Raw genomic sequence first — 19,162 nt, 5'->3', positions numbered from 1 at the left:
ACAATAAGAGTGACCAACATTTACCATACATCATTCTTTGCATACTACACATGGCGAAAGCTATTACATTGTGTTTTAATCACTCTTTGGCAGTAGTATTCAGTCACTCAACTGGTATTAACTTTAATTACTTAGCACATTCTTTTAAGTTCTAGATCAGCCTCAAAGCCTCTAGCACACAAGCTTTTAGATGTACTTCTCCTGTATGTTGACTTTATGATGTAAGGGTCACTTAATATTGATGTTTAAGGGCTAATACCAGTACTTCAACAGAAACAAATAACACTGTTACAGTCACTAAAATTGATACAGGTACGAATATTTATATGATACTGATCCTGATACCCATACAGATACTGATACTGACACTAGGGATGCACGATATTGGATTTTTGCCAATATCCGATATGCCAATATATCGAAACCACTTTTGGCCGATACCGATAATCACAAGTTTGTTTGCTTTTTTTCACTGTAAAGAAAGCTAAGTCTATCCTGTACTGGAATTTATATGCTACTGTCATTGTGACTGTTTTATTTGTTTAAGAAACACACATAAAACGAGACAAAAAAACATTTGATTTTACCATAAATAAGAAATGTATTATTTTTTCAAACTCAAGACATTCAGTATTGAAACACAGAAAAATAATTTCTTTAGATCACATGAACTTTAAATGTACAATGCATTTTTAAACATAACCAAGTTGCATTTGATTATTTTAGAGCGACTGTAACAACCTGGTGACAGACTCAGAGCTCTGCAGTGCAAATAAATGAATTGCTACATTTTATTTAAGGAGCTTATTTTTCAGATGGAAAATAATAATAATCCTAAGTGAATAGCACCTTATCGGCTGTGCCTATCGGCAGACATTTTCATATCTGCAGATACTAATAAATGTGTTTTTAAGCTTTTATCAGCCGATACCGATATTGTGCCGATAATATCGTGCATCCCTAACTGACACTGATGCTATTCCTGATGCTGATATGGATCCCAACACAGTCGCAAAAAAAAGATACTGGTACTGATTCCACTACTGACACTAATACAGATGCATATACAGATACTGGCATGGTTGCAAAAGCAGCTACAGGTATTAATACAGATATGGATGTACTGGGACTGACCCTAGTTAAACTGCAGATACCAAACGCAACATAGATACCAATACCAATACTGAGAATAAAACTGGTACCGACACAGATTTCAACACCAATACTGATAAAGATACAGAGGCAGATACAGCTGTAGCTGCCATAACAATATGATAATGATTATAAGTAATTCATTGGAGCAATAATTCATACCTGAAAGACAAAACTGAAAGAAGTTTGCTGTAAATGTCAACATAGTCCCACAGCAGCTTGTGATTGTACTTACAGTTACAATATGCAACGCCTGTTGACTAAGATATAATTTGTGGTGCTGTGCTGAACAACTACAGTAAGAATTAACAAATGCATACATGTAACAACCAAATCAGAAAGCAAATTCTGCTTGGGGTAAAACCTCTAATATTTACTGATTACTAACAGCTGGTGTAACATAATTTGTGGTTACTTGAGCTTCACCACCTCAAACTCTTAAGACCAGCAGCTGTACCAAGCCTTCAACATAAATGAGAAGCAGAAGAAGAACATGGCATTGATACTGGATAGTCATGCAACAAAATCCATTCATCAGCTCAGAGCTTCCTCAACCCACACCCTTCAATGCAACACTTTTGACACTGAGCGATCAGGGAGTTCATGCCTGGATCGCTTCTCTCTTTGTCCTCATGAAATATTTGCCCTTGCGCTGAGCGATTATAGCCCAAGATTGGATAATAAACATATGTAAAGAAGGAGATCCATGAATTTTACAGCAGATTGAAAGAGCCGATGCACTCTGAACGAGTTGCACAATAAAGGGAGTACTCAACACAAGATTGGTGCTCAGAGAAGAAAATTGGCAGAATTCATCAAATGTTCTGTGGGCATAAAATCTCCACCGCAGCATGTAGGGCCTTTAATGTGAAAAATAACCCAGGGGCCTTGTGGAGTGTGTTTTATGTGGTTAGAGGGGTTAAAGGAGGCCTGTACATTGGTTCATGTTGAGATGTTGAGGGGGTTGTCAGATTTCCCTCGTGGCACCCCCCCACACACACCCCTCTCTCGGTTTCATGTCATCGGAGCGTTGCTTGAGTCACTGAGACAGTAGAGCCGACTGTCTGAGAGTGATTTATGCAGTCATAAGGCCTGTACTGTAGCGGACCCTGGCCCGTATTTTATTCTGACACTTATTATTGAAATGAGACATTTGGGTGTAAAGAGGAGCTGAGCTGTCTTCTCACGGAGAGAGGGTGAGGTGGCAGTCATGCTCACATCAAAACTCAGCCTTCCAGCACGGGGAATCACCCCAGGGACTATTTAATTCCACTTCTCTTCTGAACGTTCTGGTTCTCACTTGTACAAAGCTTTTTATTTATGAAAATGCAAATTGAGTTTTGTATGTTGAAAGATGGAATTGCAACATGTTGTCGTCGGAGCTGCGGTTCAGCTGCAGGCCGTTAAGGTGCTCGGAGCCACATAAGAGGCAGAGAGCAGCAGTCAGTGAGCTGCACTCCTGTATATCTCTCCTCTGTTGTATTGTTGCTCAGGTTCAGTTGGGAAACAAACAGCAGTGATAGTAGAGGGACTTGTTTTGCCTTTCAGGGTCCCAGAAGTAAGAAACCAAGTTTAATATTGAAGTAAAAATGCATCTGGCATGGATATAGGTCATTTTTATAAACAATGCACTAAAAGAAAGCTTGTTCTTTAATTTCAAGAAAAGATATTGAGACTGGTGTTTTTAAAAACAGAAATGAGCTAGAACTTCTGAGGGATGTTCAAGATTTGAAGCATGGACCATTAAACCCAACATCCCTCAGTTCACCCTGGAACCTTGGTAGAGTATTGTTACCAGTTCTTCTTTCCTCATCCTTCTGCTGCCTTTGCTCTAACAAAGGAACAAAAGGTGTCCCAATAGGCTACAACTTCCAAGAAACTTTTAGAGAAGAAACATCCGGTGCATAGAAGCACACTTGGGAGAGGAGAAGTTCAACTCTCTGAAAAAAGTCTTTTTGCAAAGGCTAGGATGAGGGGGCGGCCGTGACTCAGTGGAAGAGTTGGTTGCCTCTTTTTTGTCAGCTCGACAGCCCAGTTTCTGCTGTTCACTCTAAATTCCTTGTGGTGGCTCAGCTCAAGGTGTGGGGATGTATATTAATGGGCATTTCACACAGCCACATGTGTCGTCAACATCTGTAAAAACCATTTGCAGCTCAGTGAGGTTTGTCTGAAAAATAAATGTCAAATGAAATGGAGAACCGCTGAACCCAGCAGACTAAAATGCTTTGAGAGGTCAGAAAGACATGATGAAAGTGATAGTCAGTTTGTAGGTGTCACCACTTTAGGTCCCAGAATGGACTAAATGTTGGAAATTGGGTTGGTCGTTGGAGAGGTTCCTGTGCCCTGTGAAGGTGCCTCTGAGTGAGGCAGCAAACCCTCAACTATCTGTTTACTGACTGAACGCTCACTGACAGCACATATGTTATGAAACCGTCAATGATGGGGGGTACTTTTTCCTCTGTACAGTTTATTTACATTTCCCATTATGGCTACCATTCTACGTATTAACGTCAAGCTACAGCCAAAAGGGAATTAGCTTAGACACTATATACGAGATAAAACAGCTAGCCTGATTGTAGAAACGTCAATAAATGTACAAACTAACGCCAACATTACACCAGTTTAACCTCTTAAGACCTGAGCTTTTGTCCAGTGTGCAGTTTTAAATTCACCTTGCTATTTGGGATAAGTAAGACCTAATAAGTATAAAAACTTCATTGGGTCATTGGGGAAGTTTGATTATTGGTGTTTTGAGTGCTCTCTGAGTTGTTTGTTAGTAGTGTTATCGTACTTAAATACGTTGTTTTTTTTACTAAAGTAGTGTAATGTTGTGATTCAACCAAAAGGTGATGTGGGCAGTGTCCCTAAATGTGGCAAATAGGTCAAAGTTTAAAAAAATGAAGTACCATGGGTCTGAAAGGCAGAAATGTAATGTCCACATATGTGGACGCTGGGCCCAAGAGGCTAAAGAAAATGTCCTGCTTTTTATAATTTCCTTCAAAACCGAAGGAGAAAAAGGTTTTTTGGGGGACTTTCAAAGGCCTTTTTAGTCAATGCTTTTTTGTATTATTATCATAATTATTTAAACAGAAAGTGCACATTAATGAACATTTCAGCCTCGCATATGCTAGTGTTTGCCACAAGCCTAATTTTTATCTGCAGTCCCCAGTAGGTCAGAGCAGATTTCATAACATTAGAAAGATTTATAAAAGATAGATATAAAAAAAAATCATGATAGCATAAACAGAAAATATGATACAGTTCGGAAAAACTTCACACATTGGGGCTAAAAACTTAAAAATAAGAGTTAACAATGAAGAAAACTAAACCTGTCGTTTTCTTTGTTTGTTCTGTATTTTGTCATGCGAGATGACTTTTCTGCACATCTCCTCTTCTTGTCCCATTCACATTGTGCTGATCTATCTCTATTTTTTAAGTATCAGGAGATGTGGTGTCAGTTTTATTCATGCTTTTTTGTGTTTGCGAAGCTGTAGACCCGATCCTTCCATCCTTCAGGCAGAAGGCTGCCTTCCCCCTTCTCATCAGCCTCCTCTGACTCTTCTATCTGACGGCTGCTCCCTAAAGCTGAGGGGTCATGTTGCTTTTTTTCCCAAAAGATGAAGATGGAACATGTTTGTAATTGACGGCTGTAAGCTTGACACTCCTGAGGCTGGATGACCTACATGTTATACTTCCTCCATCTGCCAGCATACACTTGAAACCCCACAGGCTGCCACTCAAACCAGCAGGTGACGGCACACAGGAGATAGAGCCTGTGTGTTACTGACGCTCGCTGTCTGTACAGATGTTAAGCACAACATGCAAGGTTACATGCCCTGGTTAAATATGAGCCTCTGATGCTCTTATATACCTTTGAAAGCCTTGTTTACAGGTCTGAGTAGAGGTAGAGAGGATGACCTTGCTTTATTCATTTCAGCGAATCACCAGTCCAACAAGGATATGAGTGAAGACAGACACTCACTCTTTGCTCACAGCATAAACTATAAAATTGAAAACAAAAACAATTCATTAAGATTCAAAGTGCTACATTCACACCATAAAGCAATGTATGCGGTTAATTTGAAAGCATAAAAAGCTAATGGACTATTAGAGTCTACTGCCTCAGGCTGCCTTTTCTCCCTGCACAAGAAGTACATCAATCACTCCGATCAGTAATCCACGGCAAGCTGCTCGCAGCGTTTGCAGCTCCTGCCACACAAACAGTCCCTTGGCACAAGCGGCGTCAGATGTGGCTGAAATTGACATCTTCACAGATAAACCGGCCTCTCTTTACTACCACTGTCACAACATTCTGCCCCTCAAGTCTTTGGAGATATTGATGGGAGGCAGCAGTCGATGAGACAAAAGCTCCAACAGAGGAGACGCCTGAGGAGTGGAGCTGAGCTGCTACGTGTTCCTTCAGTGTTTTTTGTTTGTCGTTGCACCTGGAGGAATGATGATAAGATGGGACACAGATTGGAGTACCTTTAGTTCTCAGCTTAGCTGTGGGCGGCTAGAGCTTCATATTTGAAGAAAACAGGACTTTTGGTGAAGTTTTGAAGTCTGTTTGTTTGCTCTTAAAAGCTCCAGACAGCTCAAAGTAGTGTGATATTTACTGGAGCGGAGACTTAATGCACTCCGCTGTGTCACAAATACAACATTTTCGAATGTCTTTGTCAATATGGGACTCAGCCACAGAGAAAATACAAGAAAAAAAAGAGGCTGCATGCTTTCGCTACACTCCACTAAGCTGGTTTTGTTTTGGGAAGGCTGTTGGTCTACTGGGGAGGCTTTGAATAAAAACACATTTCTCTTCTGGCTACAGCTGCCGCAGATCCATGTGCAAACAGCCAGCAGATGTGTCCTGGTCCAGTTACTCCATCTAACTCCACATTTACCTGATCATCTTCTGGCCCAGTTATACAGCAAATGATCCCTCCTGAAAAATCCCCATGCTTTGTTCCAGACCACTAAGATAATTCATGTTGACTCTGTGCATATGGAGAGCTCTCGGAGCTGCTCTGAACTCGGTAAACACTCCAGCTGCTAAATAATTTGTTGCAAGCAGATTTTGTTTACCAGCATCTGTTTATGGATGAATATGTATCTGCTTATTTTGCACCATTCTTGTGTATCTACATCAAAATATTTGTGATGAAAGTTCCAGAGCCTGCAGCTTGTGCTGAGCGTGGGCATCGGATATAAGAAGAAATGGTGTTTAATTTCGAGGGGATTAAAGCTACTTGGGAATAAAGCCAATAGCAAAAATAACTCACATCAAAGTTTGACTGTTAGCCCACCTTCAACATTTTTAAGCACACAAGCTGGGGATGCACTATGCAGAGAGAAAAGATGGCAAAAGTAGGGATGAAAATCTTCATCCAATAGGTGGCGGTAAAGTGTTCAATGCAGCAGGGGTTGAAATGGCATCACCAGATATTTTCCCATGTTTCAGTCCTAACATTCAGTTTTTTAAAAAGAACTCAAAAGTTTCCTCAATAACTGAGATGTTCTCAGGAAATATAACCCAGCCACAGCTGCGTTAGCACCAGAAAATGTTAGAGGTGGGAAAAATATCAATGCGGCAATATATTGTGAAACATCAACATCTGATATAATATCCATATGTCAATCCTAAATATCAATATTTTTTGTAAAAATTCACATTTTATTCTAGTTGGAAGTAAAGCATAACTTCCACACCTCCACTGCAATAATGGCGCTGAAGAGCTAATCTGCTGTATGTTGCCCAGAGACTGTACAATAAATATAACCTCAAAGTATAGTTATAAACTTGATGATATGGGTTTTGATGCAGTAGAAATCATTGTTTTCTTTCTATTTTGGGGTCAGTTGGTCTAAAATTATTTTAGTTGTATTTTTTTAGTGTAGTGGTAGACTGATAAATTCATATTTACAGTAACTTTTCTTTGCAGTATTACATTTTTTGAGAAACATTTGTTTCACCAAATGACATCTGTAAGTTTCACCAGCTGACCCCGTCTTTCACCCAACGATTTCTTTGCAACATAGGTTTAATTTCACAGAAGTTAAAGTGACAAACTCGATGCACTTTGTGTTTTCAAGTTAAGTGTATGTGTAACACTGCATTTGACTTTCAGTATTTTTAAAACAATGAAGTAGAAAAGTTGTTTTCAATCAAATGGTTTTGACTTAATTTTCCCTTTCAATTCTAAGTGATATTGTGTGATTTGTGTGAACATCATCTCTATTTTTTTCTCAGTTCACTGTGCAGAATATCGCAATAAATCATAATATTGTAATATCTCGATAACACCTTGATGCTATCGTATCATGACCAAAGTATCATGATGTGTATTGTAACGTGAATTTCTTGCCAATACTCACCTCTAGAAAATGGCTATTTCTGGGGCACAAGTTCAATTCAACAGGCATTCAAAAATGCACAAAGAGTAGCGCTAACCCAAAAGACAGTTCCTCTACCTTAAAGGGCTGGGATGATGTGCTTTTCTCGCGAATCAACTCTACTACAATTCTTAGGGTGTCGATTTGATTTGAATCACGATTCTTTGATATTTATAATTTTTGTGATTTTTGGTTGGTTTTTTAACACCAGACCATGGAATAAAAAGTTAAATGATGATGGTAATGTCTACAGACTACATCAGGAACCACATTTCCCCATAAAATGCACATCGCGTGAGTCAAAGAGAAACATTTCACTCTCTGCTGGTAAAAAAAGTGGTAACTTTTTTCCAATCCAGTTTCTAAACAAAAATTGAATCAAAGAATTTGAATTGAGAAAAAAAAAAAGATTTTTTGACAAAGAATCCAAATTTTTAATATTTTCAAACAAAAAATATCAGGATATATTGATTTTTGATTTTTTTTTTCTCCAACCCATTCTACCTAAGGCAAAGGAAAGAAAAAAATTCATCCGAAATTTGCAGAAATGTGAAAAATGATGGGTAACCCTATCAGTAAAGGTCATCAGAAGCAGGTTATCCTTGGTACTGGTTCAGAAAATTTCATATTGTGCATTTCTAATCTCATGGCATCTGGAGGACTGTGCTGAAGGGAGATCTTTTCCTCTAATATCTAGGAATATCTGGGAATCTGCAGCTTAGCTTATAGAAACCCTCCCCATCTGTCATATAGGACTTCAGATCCAAGCATCTAACAACCAGACAGAGTGTGTAGCTGGACATACATGGGCCAAGAATAGCAAAGTCCCTCATGCAGGAGTTAAGGCTACTTAATATTCCTGTGGTGATTGAAGGATTAATTGTTCCATCTGGCTCCCATGAAAACCAGGGAAGAGAATTGAAAAAACAACAACAACAATAACACTCCTTCCTCTTTTTCCTGTTGTCCTTCCTCTTCGTTTGTCATGGTTGTGGAGTATGGGTTTGCAAGGGATGAGGCTCCAAGAAGGAGGAGCCTGGACTGGACAAGCTATACCAGAGGGAGAGCTGGGAAATTTGATCATTTTTCTCTGGGACTGTCATACGCCATAGGCTGCCTCATTTGTCTGCTCCAACTCCTTTGTTTCCAGCAGGCTCCCTGTTCCAGGATTAGCCTGCAGAGCGAGTACGAGCTGGGAAATACTACAGGGAAGAGGAGGGAGTAAGAAATAGAGAGAATTAAAGTAAATTTAAAAGCTAATTATTAAAGTGCTCTATGTTTCTACTATAGTACTGAGCTCTAATGTATGTGCTTCTGTGTGTAATGTCTGCTGACTTGTCAAAAAAGAAAAAACAGAATGAAAGCAGGTCTTTGAGGAAAGGGAGGGATGAGGGAAAGCTGCACAACAGCACGTTTATTTTTCCTCCAAATTGCCCCGCAGTTGCACAGGAGCGGTGTTGACCCAGTTTATCTCCCGCTCAGGTGATTAATGCAGCATCGCTACAAACAAAGGTCACATCAAGAGGCAGGGCAGCAGGCCAGGGTACAACAGGAGCAAAGGGAGTTATACATGGCTGCAGTTAAAGCTGAGGAAATAAGGTGATTTTTGTTTTTAAGGGCATCACTCAGCCCCTAGAGAGGGTAAGATGTGAAAGAGAAAACAATAGACAGACAAACACACACACAAAAACAGATGAGAATGAGGTAGGTCCACAGAATCATTGTTATTATCTCATTCTCATACTTTCTCACATTTCTATTTGCAAGTCAGGATGTGAGCTATGAGAAGTTATTTTAACTTAAAGAATGAAATAAAGGAATTCTTCACTGATTGTATAATTTGTCTGGTGGGAGCCTCTAAAACGAGAGTAAATGACTCTGATGAAGTCACTGAGAGGTATTTGAAATACATTTATAGGTAGAGTCACCCCTGATGTTCAAAAGCTGACTCTTTGCCCCCATTATCTGACTTTAAAGTGTATTGCACAAGTGCCACTTTAAAAGAAAGTAGGATGCAAATGTATCATCCATGACCCTGATTGTCTTGTATGTGTGTGTGTGACCCAAAAAAGAAATAGAGAACAGTTATGAGATTTGAGATTTATTCATGTATGAATTAATTGAATTATCTTGCTTTTTATTTGTTTAAATAATGGATAAGCTTCTCTGGAGGACTTTTAAGATCAATAGAGTGGGTTCATGAATTTATTTATTTATTCTGCATTTTTTATCTATCATTGCTATTATTTATTTTTCTGTAATTAGATTATGTTTCATTTATGCCAGAGAGTACAGCCTGTTCTGGATTTCTCAAGTTATTTAGATAAAACAGTTTGAGAGCAGGAAAAATGAGCTCAAAATGCTCCTGACATACACCCCTCTGGTTCAGCAGTTAATAATCCTATAGTCCTCCACAGTTTCCTTCTCTATCAGCTGTCCTTGCCTCTTAATAAAGCCATAAAAAGGGTCAAAAAGCCATCTTAAATATTCTTGTTTCCCTCATGTTTAAAGATATGTCATTTCTTGTCAAAGCAGGTTTCAAGTCCGTTTTTATTATAAATAGCAGATTTTACTAGCGCTGATGGTTTTGATTACTCACTGTCATCCAATGATCCCTATTAATGCCACAGTATCTGTACTTTTTTAGAAGTTCCAGTTTGGTCTCTGTCTCTGTTTCAAATGTGTGGAGCTATTGTTCTTGTTGACAGTACAGCTTGACTGCTCTTAGCACAGCAACTGAAGGATGAGTCCTCCACAGTGTTGAAATGCCTGCTGTCAGCTGTAATCCTCCACAAGCACTTAGCTAAAGTCAACTTCTTTGGTATAGTTTAGTCACATCCATATGTCTGTGGAGCACTATGTGATAGTACTCTGCTAGATTTGGTGATGTGGTGACCTACTGACGTCACTCTGGTTAGCTGCACTTGTATGCTTGACTTTTTGGTTAAAGCTCAAACGCAGAAATATATCAAAGATAATTTAATCCTAATAGACACAAAACACATATTACTTTTGAGTTATTAACCAAGTTTTCTGGGAGTGTTGTTTTCTGTCACGGTGTTAGCAGGAAGACTCTTCTGTGTACCAAATAGGGATGGGTACTGAATAGGGGACTTTTACAGGTACCAGCTGACTTCCTTCCATAGTACTGGCTACGGATTCACATAAAATCAAACAGTACCATGTTTAGGTACCTGAACATCTTTGTGACTGTGAGGGAGCTGAAGAGTAGGCGATTTTCCATGCCAGACTTGAACACAGCATTGCCGGTTTATATACTGAGAAATAAGTATGTTAAATTGAAAAAACTTGAAGATTTTTATTATTAAACAAATTAATATTTACTACCACATAAACACACAAAAGTACCCAAACTGGTACCATTGACTACCGATACTGATTGCCAGATACTCGGCATTGGTACCATATTTTTTGAGATGTAAAGGTTCCCATCCCTAGTGCCACCCCAAAAAATGTCAAAAATTGACAACTCTAGTGTAGATGTAATGTAATAAACCAAAAAGAAAAAACATTTTTGAAACTATTTTTTGGCAAAGTATCATTTTAAGGCATTGAAATACATGCTGCAGATAGGTTTTAAACACCACAAAGAAAGGACTTGTTTTTTCTAACACAGAAAGCTGTTTGTCCAACTTTTGAATGTTTTTGCAATAGAATAAAACAAAGGAGCTGCTGTTATTTTGTGTGCTTTTTTAAATGTTAAAGACCAAAAGGTTAATTTAAAATACTGAACTGCAGATTTTGAATAAAATTGTCAAGAAAAGCAATTAATTTCGGTCCAGGTCATGTGACACTAATGTCAGGAGCCTCAGAGACAGAGAACTATAAACCACATAATCTGCTGAGTCAAAAGTAATCTGCTCAAAGACACAAACCTTCTGTACTTGTATATCTCTAGTGGGACTTACCCAGAAACCAAACATGTATGCCGACATATTTATTAGGAAAAATAAAACACCCATGCTGAGCCTGACTTTACTGAGGATTTATGCTGTCAGTTCCTATCGATCCTTTACTCCCTCTAAAAACACTTTATGTCATTCCTCAAAATGTACAGCGTCACATTCAGTGAAATGTGTCAAAGAAAAAACACGAGCGAGGAATCGGTGGTTCGAATTCTGAGGTTGAAAAAATAAACAGTCTTTGCAGGAGTTCCCCGCTGGCTTCTGTGCCTTTAATGTTCATTTAGAGCCACCACACACACACACACACAGCCACAGCTCCTTGAAACTGTTGACTGCTCATGAATTTAGGTCATTTTGTTGCAGTTTGATGTGTTTTTATTGGCACCACTGGGTTGCATTTCAAAACCAGTTTGTGATCTGGCTTCTGAAACACTGCTGCTGTTGAGTTTCCCAGGCTTTCATGTTTTCCTCTGCAGCTGTCACTTGTGAACATATATGTCGGCTTTTTCTTCTCCAGTTATCATTTAAGCTAATTTCAGTCTGCTGTGCAGGCTAAACACCCCACTCTAAACCATATTTAAATACAACTGCAGATGTAATTATGGAGTGTCTACCTTAATTCCTCTCAGCGGTTATCTAAATTATAATCTCTGGTTTCAGCGTTTATACCAAAGCACATTCTCTGAGGTATTTCCACAGCCATGGTTTCTCTTCCAAAGAAATTACTGATGTTAAATGAAGCAATGATTTTCTTTATATGTGCCAGCTGTAGAGCAAATGGTTTTCAATCTGCCAGAAAATCCGGTTCATTTCGTGAAGATGAGTTTGAAGATGGACTGAGTGAACAGAGAGGCCATTTGGGCTTTGATCTAACATTCACATAATGTTGCATCAAACTGTGTTTTTGTGTGAGTGGGTGCACATTTTCAAACATTCATGAAGATTTCTTTTTGATCGTGTTGAGTGGATATTCAGCGAAAAAATGTAAATTTCTCCTTGAATTTACTGACCCTGAAAACAGCTCTGAGGGGACAGTGCTGATGTATGTTGGGATCTGAATGTAAGCCTTGAAAAATGCAAGTTTGTCAGACCACTCTGTCATGGTTTAACCATCTTATACAAAGAAATATGCTCTTGGTTTGAGGTTGTGGCTCTGTTCATGTAGTGAGTGGGTGATTGTGCAAAATAGATGTCAACAGAGTGAGATCAGGGGTCCACAGAGCAGATTTTTCTAGCATTTCTCAAAGCAAATATTCAGTTTAATTTGATTTTCAGTCACTAAAAGCAGAAATCATATTTCTTCCAAATGACATACAAGTCTCAATACTGGGCCAGTTAAAGACTTGGATCATTAAGGAGTCTTACTGGTACTGTTAATATGACAGTTGCACAAGCCACTCAGATCAGTAGAAAAGCAGTTTTTCTCAGGTCTCAATTTCTTTTTTTATTAAAATTTTGTATTGTGGATTTGATATCCCAATATTATTGTGAGCTTTTAGAAGCACATTAAACATGAGCTGACGTAAGGAAAAGGAAGGAGTTGAATTTCTGGAAGCAAGCAGCAGTACAGCCACCTGAATGTAGAGCTCAGATGTGTTTCCACAAGCTGAATAAGTACCTCATATTTTCATGTTCTGCCACTGTCAGAGATGCAGATCACTGACCTGCAAAACTGGACTCTGTATGCTCCATTATATCAGTTTTATGAACATTTCTCAGAATCCAAACCTGTTTCTTTTACTTTGAACCAGAGCAATGATTAAAGGAATATTCACTGTATCTTAGCTTCTCCCTCAGCTTTTAGCCTAATGTCTCACTGTCAGAAAGCTTCTCTTTGGCTCTAAATACAGAGACTTTGCCAAGGTTAACTCTATGTCAACAATGGCCCATCTTCCATGGACTGTTTCTATGGCAACAGTCAACAAAATAAGACAATACATAAAGCATTGAGAGAACTGACCACATGTTAATACTTTCCTCCTCAGGTGAATGGGAAGGAGTTGTCCAAGTCGAGCCATGAGGAGACCGTGGAGGCCTTTCGCCCTGCCAAGGACCCCGTCGTGGTGCAGGTCATCAGGCGGACCCCAAGTGGCCGCCCCCATGGCCCCCCTCAGGAAATCCATGTGGTGGATGTGTGCACTCAGACAGACATCACCTTTGAACACATCATGGCGCTGGCAAAGCTCCGACCTTCGACCCCTCCTGTGCCTGACGTCTGTCCCTTCCTGCTCTCTGACAGGTACGTACATCAGGACATGTTGATGATTATTTTACACCTCTACACCGACCACGCTCACTAAGTTAGTGATTCTCACTTTAAGGCCAATTAAGTATAGTTTCTTTTAATAGACTGAGGTTCAAAACAAAGGAAGGTTTTATTGATGCCACTGATATAATTTTTCCCTCTTTGTGTCACACTGTATTAATGCATTTCATTTGGTGCCACAGATTTGTTGTTGTTCGTCCTTGTTGTGACTTTCACTGCGACTCACAGTAATTAAAAAGAGGGAAAAAAAGGAATTGAGAAGTGTTATTGAGCTATGAAGCAGAAATATCAGTGTTTGCAGGATTAGCATTGCAAGTACGCAGAGCACGAGGGACAGAAAAAATGAATTGTCTAACCAGCTGCACAGCGGTTTCTGACAAATATAGATTTGAATGATGAATGAGCGTCTCAATGTCCTTCACGTCTCCTTCTCACAAACAGGACACTTCAAATTAAGACACAGAGGAATGAGGACTGAGCTAAGTGTTCCTAATTAGCATTAATAAAGAATTTGTGTTTGAAGTGTGTGTAGCATCTCAATGCTAAGTTTACTTCTGAATCTCTGACCAGATTAATACTGAGAATAAAATGGGATTGAGAACTGAAGAGAATAAGAAATAAAAATCCTTCTAGCATTCAGTCTGTCATGAGACGGCTTTGAGTGATTTTGAAAACACGAGCATATGGTTCTGTTGTGTCATAGAAATTGTCCTACATCACTTGAACACAGCATTGACAAAGTCGTGGATTGTTGTGATCATGAAATGCCCTTGAATCCAGTCCACCTGGTCTAATGTAGGGCATGCTGGTTTTAGCTTGATCCCTCCATGGTGGAGGATTGTTTTTCAGTCTCTGCAAAGTTTCAGTTGATTCAATCAACACTTTTAGTGCTAAAGCAGACAGTTTATTCAATCCATTTCTGCCCTGACTTAAATACTTCATATCAATGTTATAAGTCCAGTATTTAGTGTCTTCTTGTAATCATTAATGGCTCTCCAAAACTGTTAGCCATACGTTTAGCCTCTTTCTTGTGCCTTAAGTGTTTAGTCTAATTAGAGGCTCTGTTGCAAATGTCAGTGCTGATCCATAGACAGATGGCTATCTTGCTGTCCATATAGAAAGCCTGGTAATTGTCATATATTGTAAAAAAAAAAAAATGTTTCCATTTTCTTTAGTTTATTCTAATTTTGCACATTTTATATTGTATCTTTAGACCTAGACCAGCTTCAAACCCACTTCCAGAAGAGCGGGTACTTTATTTAAATGATGATGCTTTGAAAATAGTGTAAAGAACAAAAATCAAATATTGAACCTGAAATGAATTTAATAATAATTTACATGAGAAGAGGTTGACCACTCTTTGCCAGTTCGGGAAAAGACAGTATGGATTTCATCAACTACGGTTAACACTATCATGAAAAAATTTCTAAAGCAGCTGCTTTTGTTACTGGAGGCCAGGTTCAGGTTTAGGTTATCTAACAATTTGTTACAGTTCCTAACAACATCAAAGTCTTTCACAACAAGTAACAAAAACAACACCATGTAACGGTAAGAAAACATTCAAGACACATGACACATAACACTGCATTTACAAAAAGAGACAATTCTGTGGAGGAAATCACTGCAGGGCTACTGTGATTAGTCAACATGCTTGCATCAACTTTAAACTTTGGCGATAAACTATATTATTGTTTATTATATGTTAAAGCAAACACAAGCTGGCAAAAACTCATCTTTGCTTGCAGTTCCCTACAGGATGTGGTGGAGGTAGTATTGCTCACATTATTTATGTTATTCAAAGAAACGTAGAAGAAGAAGTTCCCATCAATAATGACAGAGAGTATAGACCAGGGCTTCCAAAGTTTACGAACATTTTTTTGGAAACAAATTAAGGAAACACGTTAAGTTAAACTGTGTGATGTCAAAGTCTACTTCCATGGCACTGTGCAAGCACCTGAAATGTGCCTGTGCATGTTTCAGGCGCTCAAAGCTGTAAACTCAGATAAGTTGAGTTTGCTTGAAAAATGCTTGTAAACCAGAAACCCTAAAAAAACTAAGTAATGGAGTATGAAACTTAAGTTAATTTGGCTCAACAGCTTATGGAAAATCATTCTACTGAGTGCCTTCCATTAAATAACCTGATGCTTATTTGTTACAAATTAAAATATTAAGTAATGTTAAAAAAAATGTTGCATATCACTGAAAAACATAAAAGTTGACCTTATTTAGAACTGAAAGATGTGATATCAATAAATTTGCCTTCTGAACTAAGCAAATGTAATAATAAAAAATTGAAGCAGATCTGAAAAACTAAAATAACATTTTTAAGTACAGCTGGGTCTCATATCCACAGTGTTCCCTCCTCACTCATGGTTACAAATGCCGTCACAACAAAAATTAGCTTTAATTTCATAACCTTAGTAACCATGAATGAGGAGGGAAGGCAGTAGAAATGAGACCCTGCTGTACATTGAAATATTGTTCTTCAGGGGACACAGGTTGTTTGAGCCCCACGGCACTGACTGGTGGTATATGCTCCACGGCACGGGATATTATGCCTATTGACTTTTGCAGTGTGTGCCTAATGGTTAATATATTTATTAACACATTTTTTTGACTGGACTATCATGTTCTTTAGGCCAATTTTGAAAATGTAAAAAGACATTTATGGACAGCTGATTGATGCCACAAGGAGCACAGACAGCTGGTCCACACTGTGATGCACAGACAAACAGTCTGTGTCATGTGGAGCACAGAGAACCTGTGCCACTGCTGCACGTCTAGAAGTACAGCAGGGCCTCATATTGACTGCGTCCCCTCCTCACTCACGGTTGCAAAATGCAGTCACACAAACTAATGATTTTAAGTTGTGCTTACTTAAACAGTACTAAAAGTTAAATCTACTCAGAAATAATCAGTTTCAACACTGAAAACACAGAAATTTGAGTAAATTGAATTTACTAACAAATTTTAAGTTATCATAGCCTAATCCAGTTGAGTCATTTGAATTTTGAGGTCTGCAGTGAAAACAAGGATCCAGAATAGTATGCCAAATAATCGGGATCGAACGACTTATCTAAAAAAATTATCTATCGATTAGTCGACAGAAAAAATAATTAGTTGCAGCCATTGCTTACACTCACTTACATAAACCAGAACAGTTCATTGCTGTAATCTCAAATACACATTAAAAATGTACAATGTAAAGAGGAAAACATAGAGTCAGTCTAAAATGAATGAAGCCCTTTTCTGTGTCAATACTTTTTAGAAAAAAAACCCAAGATACTGCGTACATCATAAAATTTAAGAGAGACTGACAAGTTGTGTTTGGCTTATTTTCATTGCAAAGAAGTTAAAAACAACAAGTACGTTAAAATAAAAAGAAGTCTGATCACTTTTGTTGTAAAGTGAGGTGTGCAACATCTTGAGGTCGAATGTATCGAGTAGAGTGTTTTTTTGAAGAACAACAAAAGAAACAAAGCTCATTTATTCCGCGTCTGTTCATCTCTGTGGATGTGCCGACTTTTCGCTTAGAGGAATATCTGGGCTTTGGCTCTTGGGAGTGAGACAATGGAGCGACAACAATGCTTTAAAGTTGGAACAGTCTTGGTGAACTGCGTGTGTAAGTCACAGTAGGAGATAAATTCCCAAAAAATCACAAACATTCCAAACCCACTGGAGACTTGTTCAGACGTTCACAAACGATATCACAGTCATCTGCTCCATCTGTTTGCTCATTTTTAAAAGCATCGTTAAAAATTGTGTGTTATTGTCAGTGTTGCACAAAAGGTATAAAACGCTCCTCATGATCTGATCAAAGTCATTACCATGTGTATGCATCCAACCCAATATCACCATAGAAATCCCCACGGGCCTCTCCTGCCATAATTGGAGCATCCATTTTGACTCAGGGAAGGTTTACAAGGTGATTAAAGCAAATGGGCTAATAAAAAACTAGGCAACACTGTGAAACGTGTGCTCGCAGGCTACTTACAGCTCCAGGCCAGGCCCAAATGTAATCAATGTGTCCCATAAAACTCACATTTTCCCCTCTTCATCTGAGATCAGGTGCACAATCCAATATACAGCAGATTTTATAGATGCAACAAATGTTTGTAGCTCTTATTTTTGAGGAAACATTGTAAATTTGTAATTATGTCCTACTGCTGCGCTTTGTTTCACGTGCATTACTGAGGCATCAAAGTATAAAGCATTCTGACAAGCACCAGTCTGGTTTTGTGACCAAGAGAATGTTGGGTAATCTGAGAGTCAGACAGCCCCTGAACACATCACTCAACGTGTTCAACAGTGTGTATTTTTAAAGCTTTTGTCCGCGTTGATTATCTCGTGTGGCACCGAAGCTGCTCATCTTGTTAGACCCTCACAATGTGGTTTTGTTCAGCGACTGAGGGAAGCACAATAGAATTAAACTGTACAGTGTGGGGGGTTTCTGTCTGTCAAGAGCAGGAAGCACATCTTGTGGATATGCTGTTATTATCAAGGGGCTGTGCTTTTTATCGCACGCACAGCAGTGACAGTGAAAGCCCTTGACAAATCCTTTATTCTTTGGATTCCAGCAAAGACAGAAGCGAGGAAATCCTGTCACTTAGAGGAATTGAACGCAAATGAAAGAAAAGTATACTGGAAAAGTATTCTTGCTCATGCTTAACTCTGTCTGCTCCCTCTGTTTCCCCTGACAGCTGTCACTCTCTTCATACAATGGACCAGGATTACTATGATGGGACGGACTACCTCTCACCTGTTCCAGCTGATGGAGAGAGGCCAGACGAGTTTGAGTACGAGGTAGGATTCACGCTTGGCATCAGTGACTTACACTGTTTTTGATGATGGCGGCGTGTAAGAAGGTTTGGGTGAACTCAAAGAACAGATCTTATCAAGCTCAAAGAGATAGCTTCAGCCATGATGATGTGAAAAAGATTTTCTCTCGATATTATTACCTCCGCCAAGTTGGAGGAGGATGTTTTTGGGAGGATTTGTCTGTTTTTTTGTGAACAATATAACCTAAAAAAGTAAAAGATCTTGATGAAATTTCCAGGAAATATTTAAAATGGGATAAAGAAGAAGTGATTAAATTTTGGAGGTGATCTGGATCACTGTCTGGATCCAGGATTTTTTTAAAGGATTCTTTATCATTGTGAGATCGGGCTGGTTCACCATATGTGTATATAACTCCATGATAAATGGCCAGATTGCTTTGCAAAACAATACAAGACAAGGTCACCATAATTTCTGACAGATGTAGAAGTATGATCCAGATCCGTCCAATATTCTGGATACTAAGATCCAGAATATGACATGTGTACTGGGTCATCATAATTTTCAACACTGTCTGGTAACACATTATTGTACAACCTCCAGTTAACACCAAACTGTAGTTGTAAGTGTTGCATCACGATCACAACATGCTTGG

The 19,162-nt window shown here is 38.8% G+C and overlaps 1 protein-coding gene across 2 annotated transcripts in view; it reads left to right on the top strand.

Moving 5' to 3' along the window:
* The window catches only part of LOC141796396 (PDZ domain-containing RING finger protein 4-like), a 157,566-nt gene that overhangs the window by 118,030 nt on the left and 20,374 nt on the right, over nucleotides 1-19,162 (top strand). For both annotated transcript variants that reach the window (XM_074677480.1, XM_074677481.1), the window contains 2 exons: nucleotides 13,451-13,704; nucleotides 18,432-18,534. In XM_074677480.1, the coding sequence (XP_074533581.1) occupies nucleotides 13,451-13,704; nucleotides 18,432-18,534 (357 nt within the window). The remainder of the gene's footprint in view (nucleotides 1-13,450; nucleotides 13,705-18,431; nucleotides 18,535-19,162) is intronic.

Source organism: Halichoeres trimaculatus, unplaced genomic scaffold, assembly GCF_033239565.1.
Source record: "Halichoeres trimaculatus isolate MK-OKI-2021-1 unplaced genomic scaffold, fHalTri1.1 fHalTri1_scaffold_10, whole genome shotgun sequence".
Taxonomy (NCBI): Eukaryota; Metazoa; Chordata; class Actinopteri; order Labriformes; family Labridae; genus Halichoeres; species Halichoeres trimaculatus.
The sequence above is the reverse complement of the archived record's forward strand: the minus strand, read 5'-3'. Positions and strand labels throughout refer to the sequence as shown.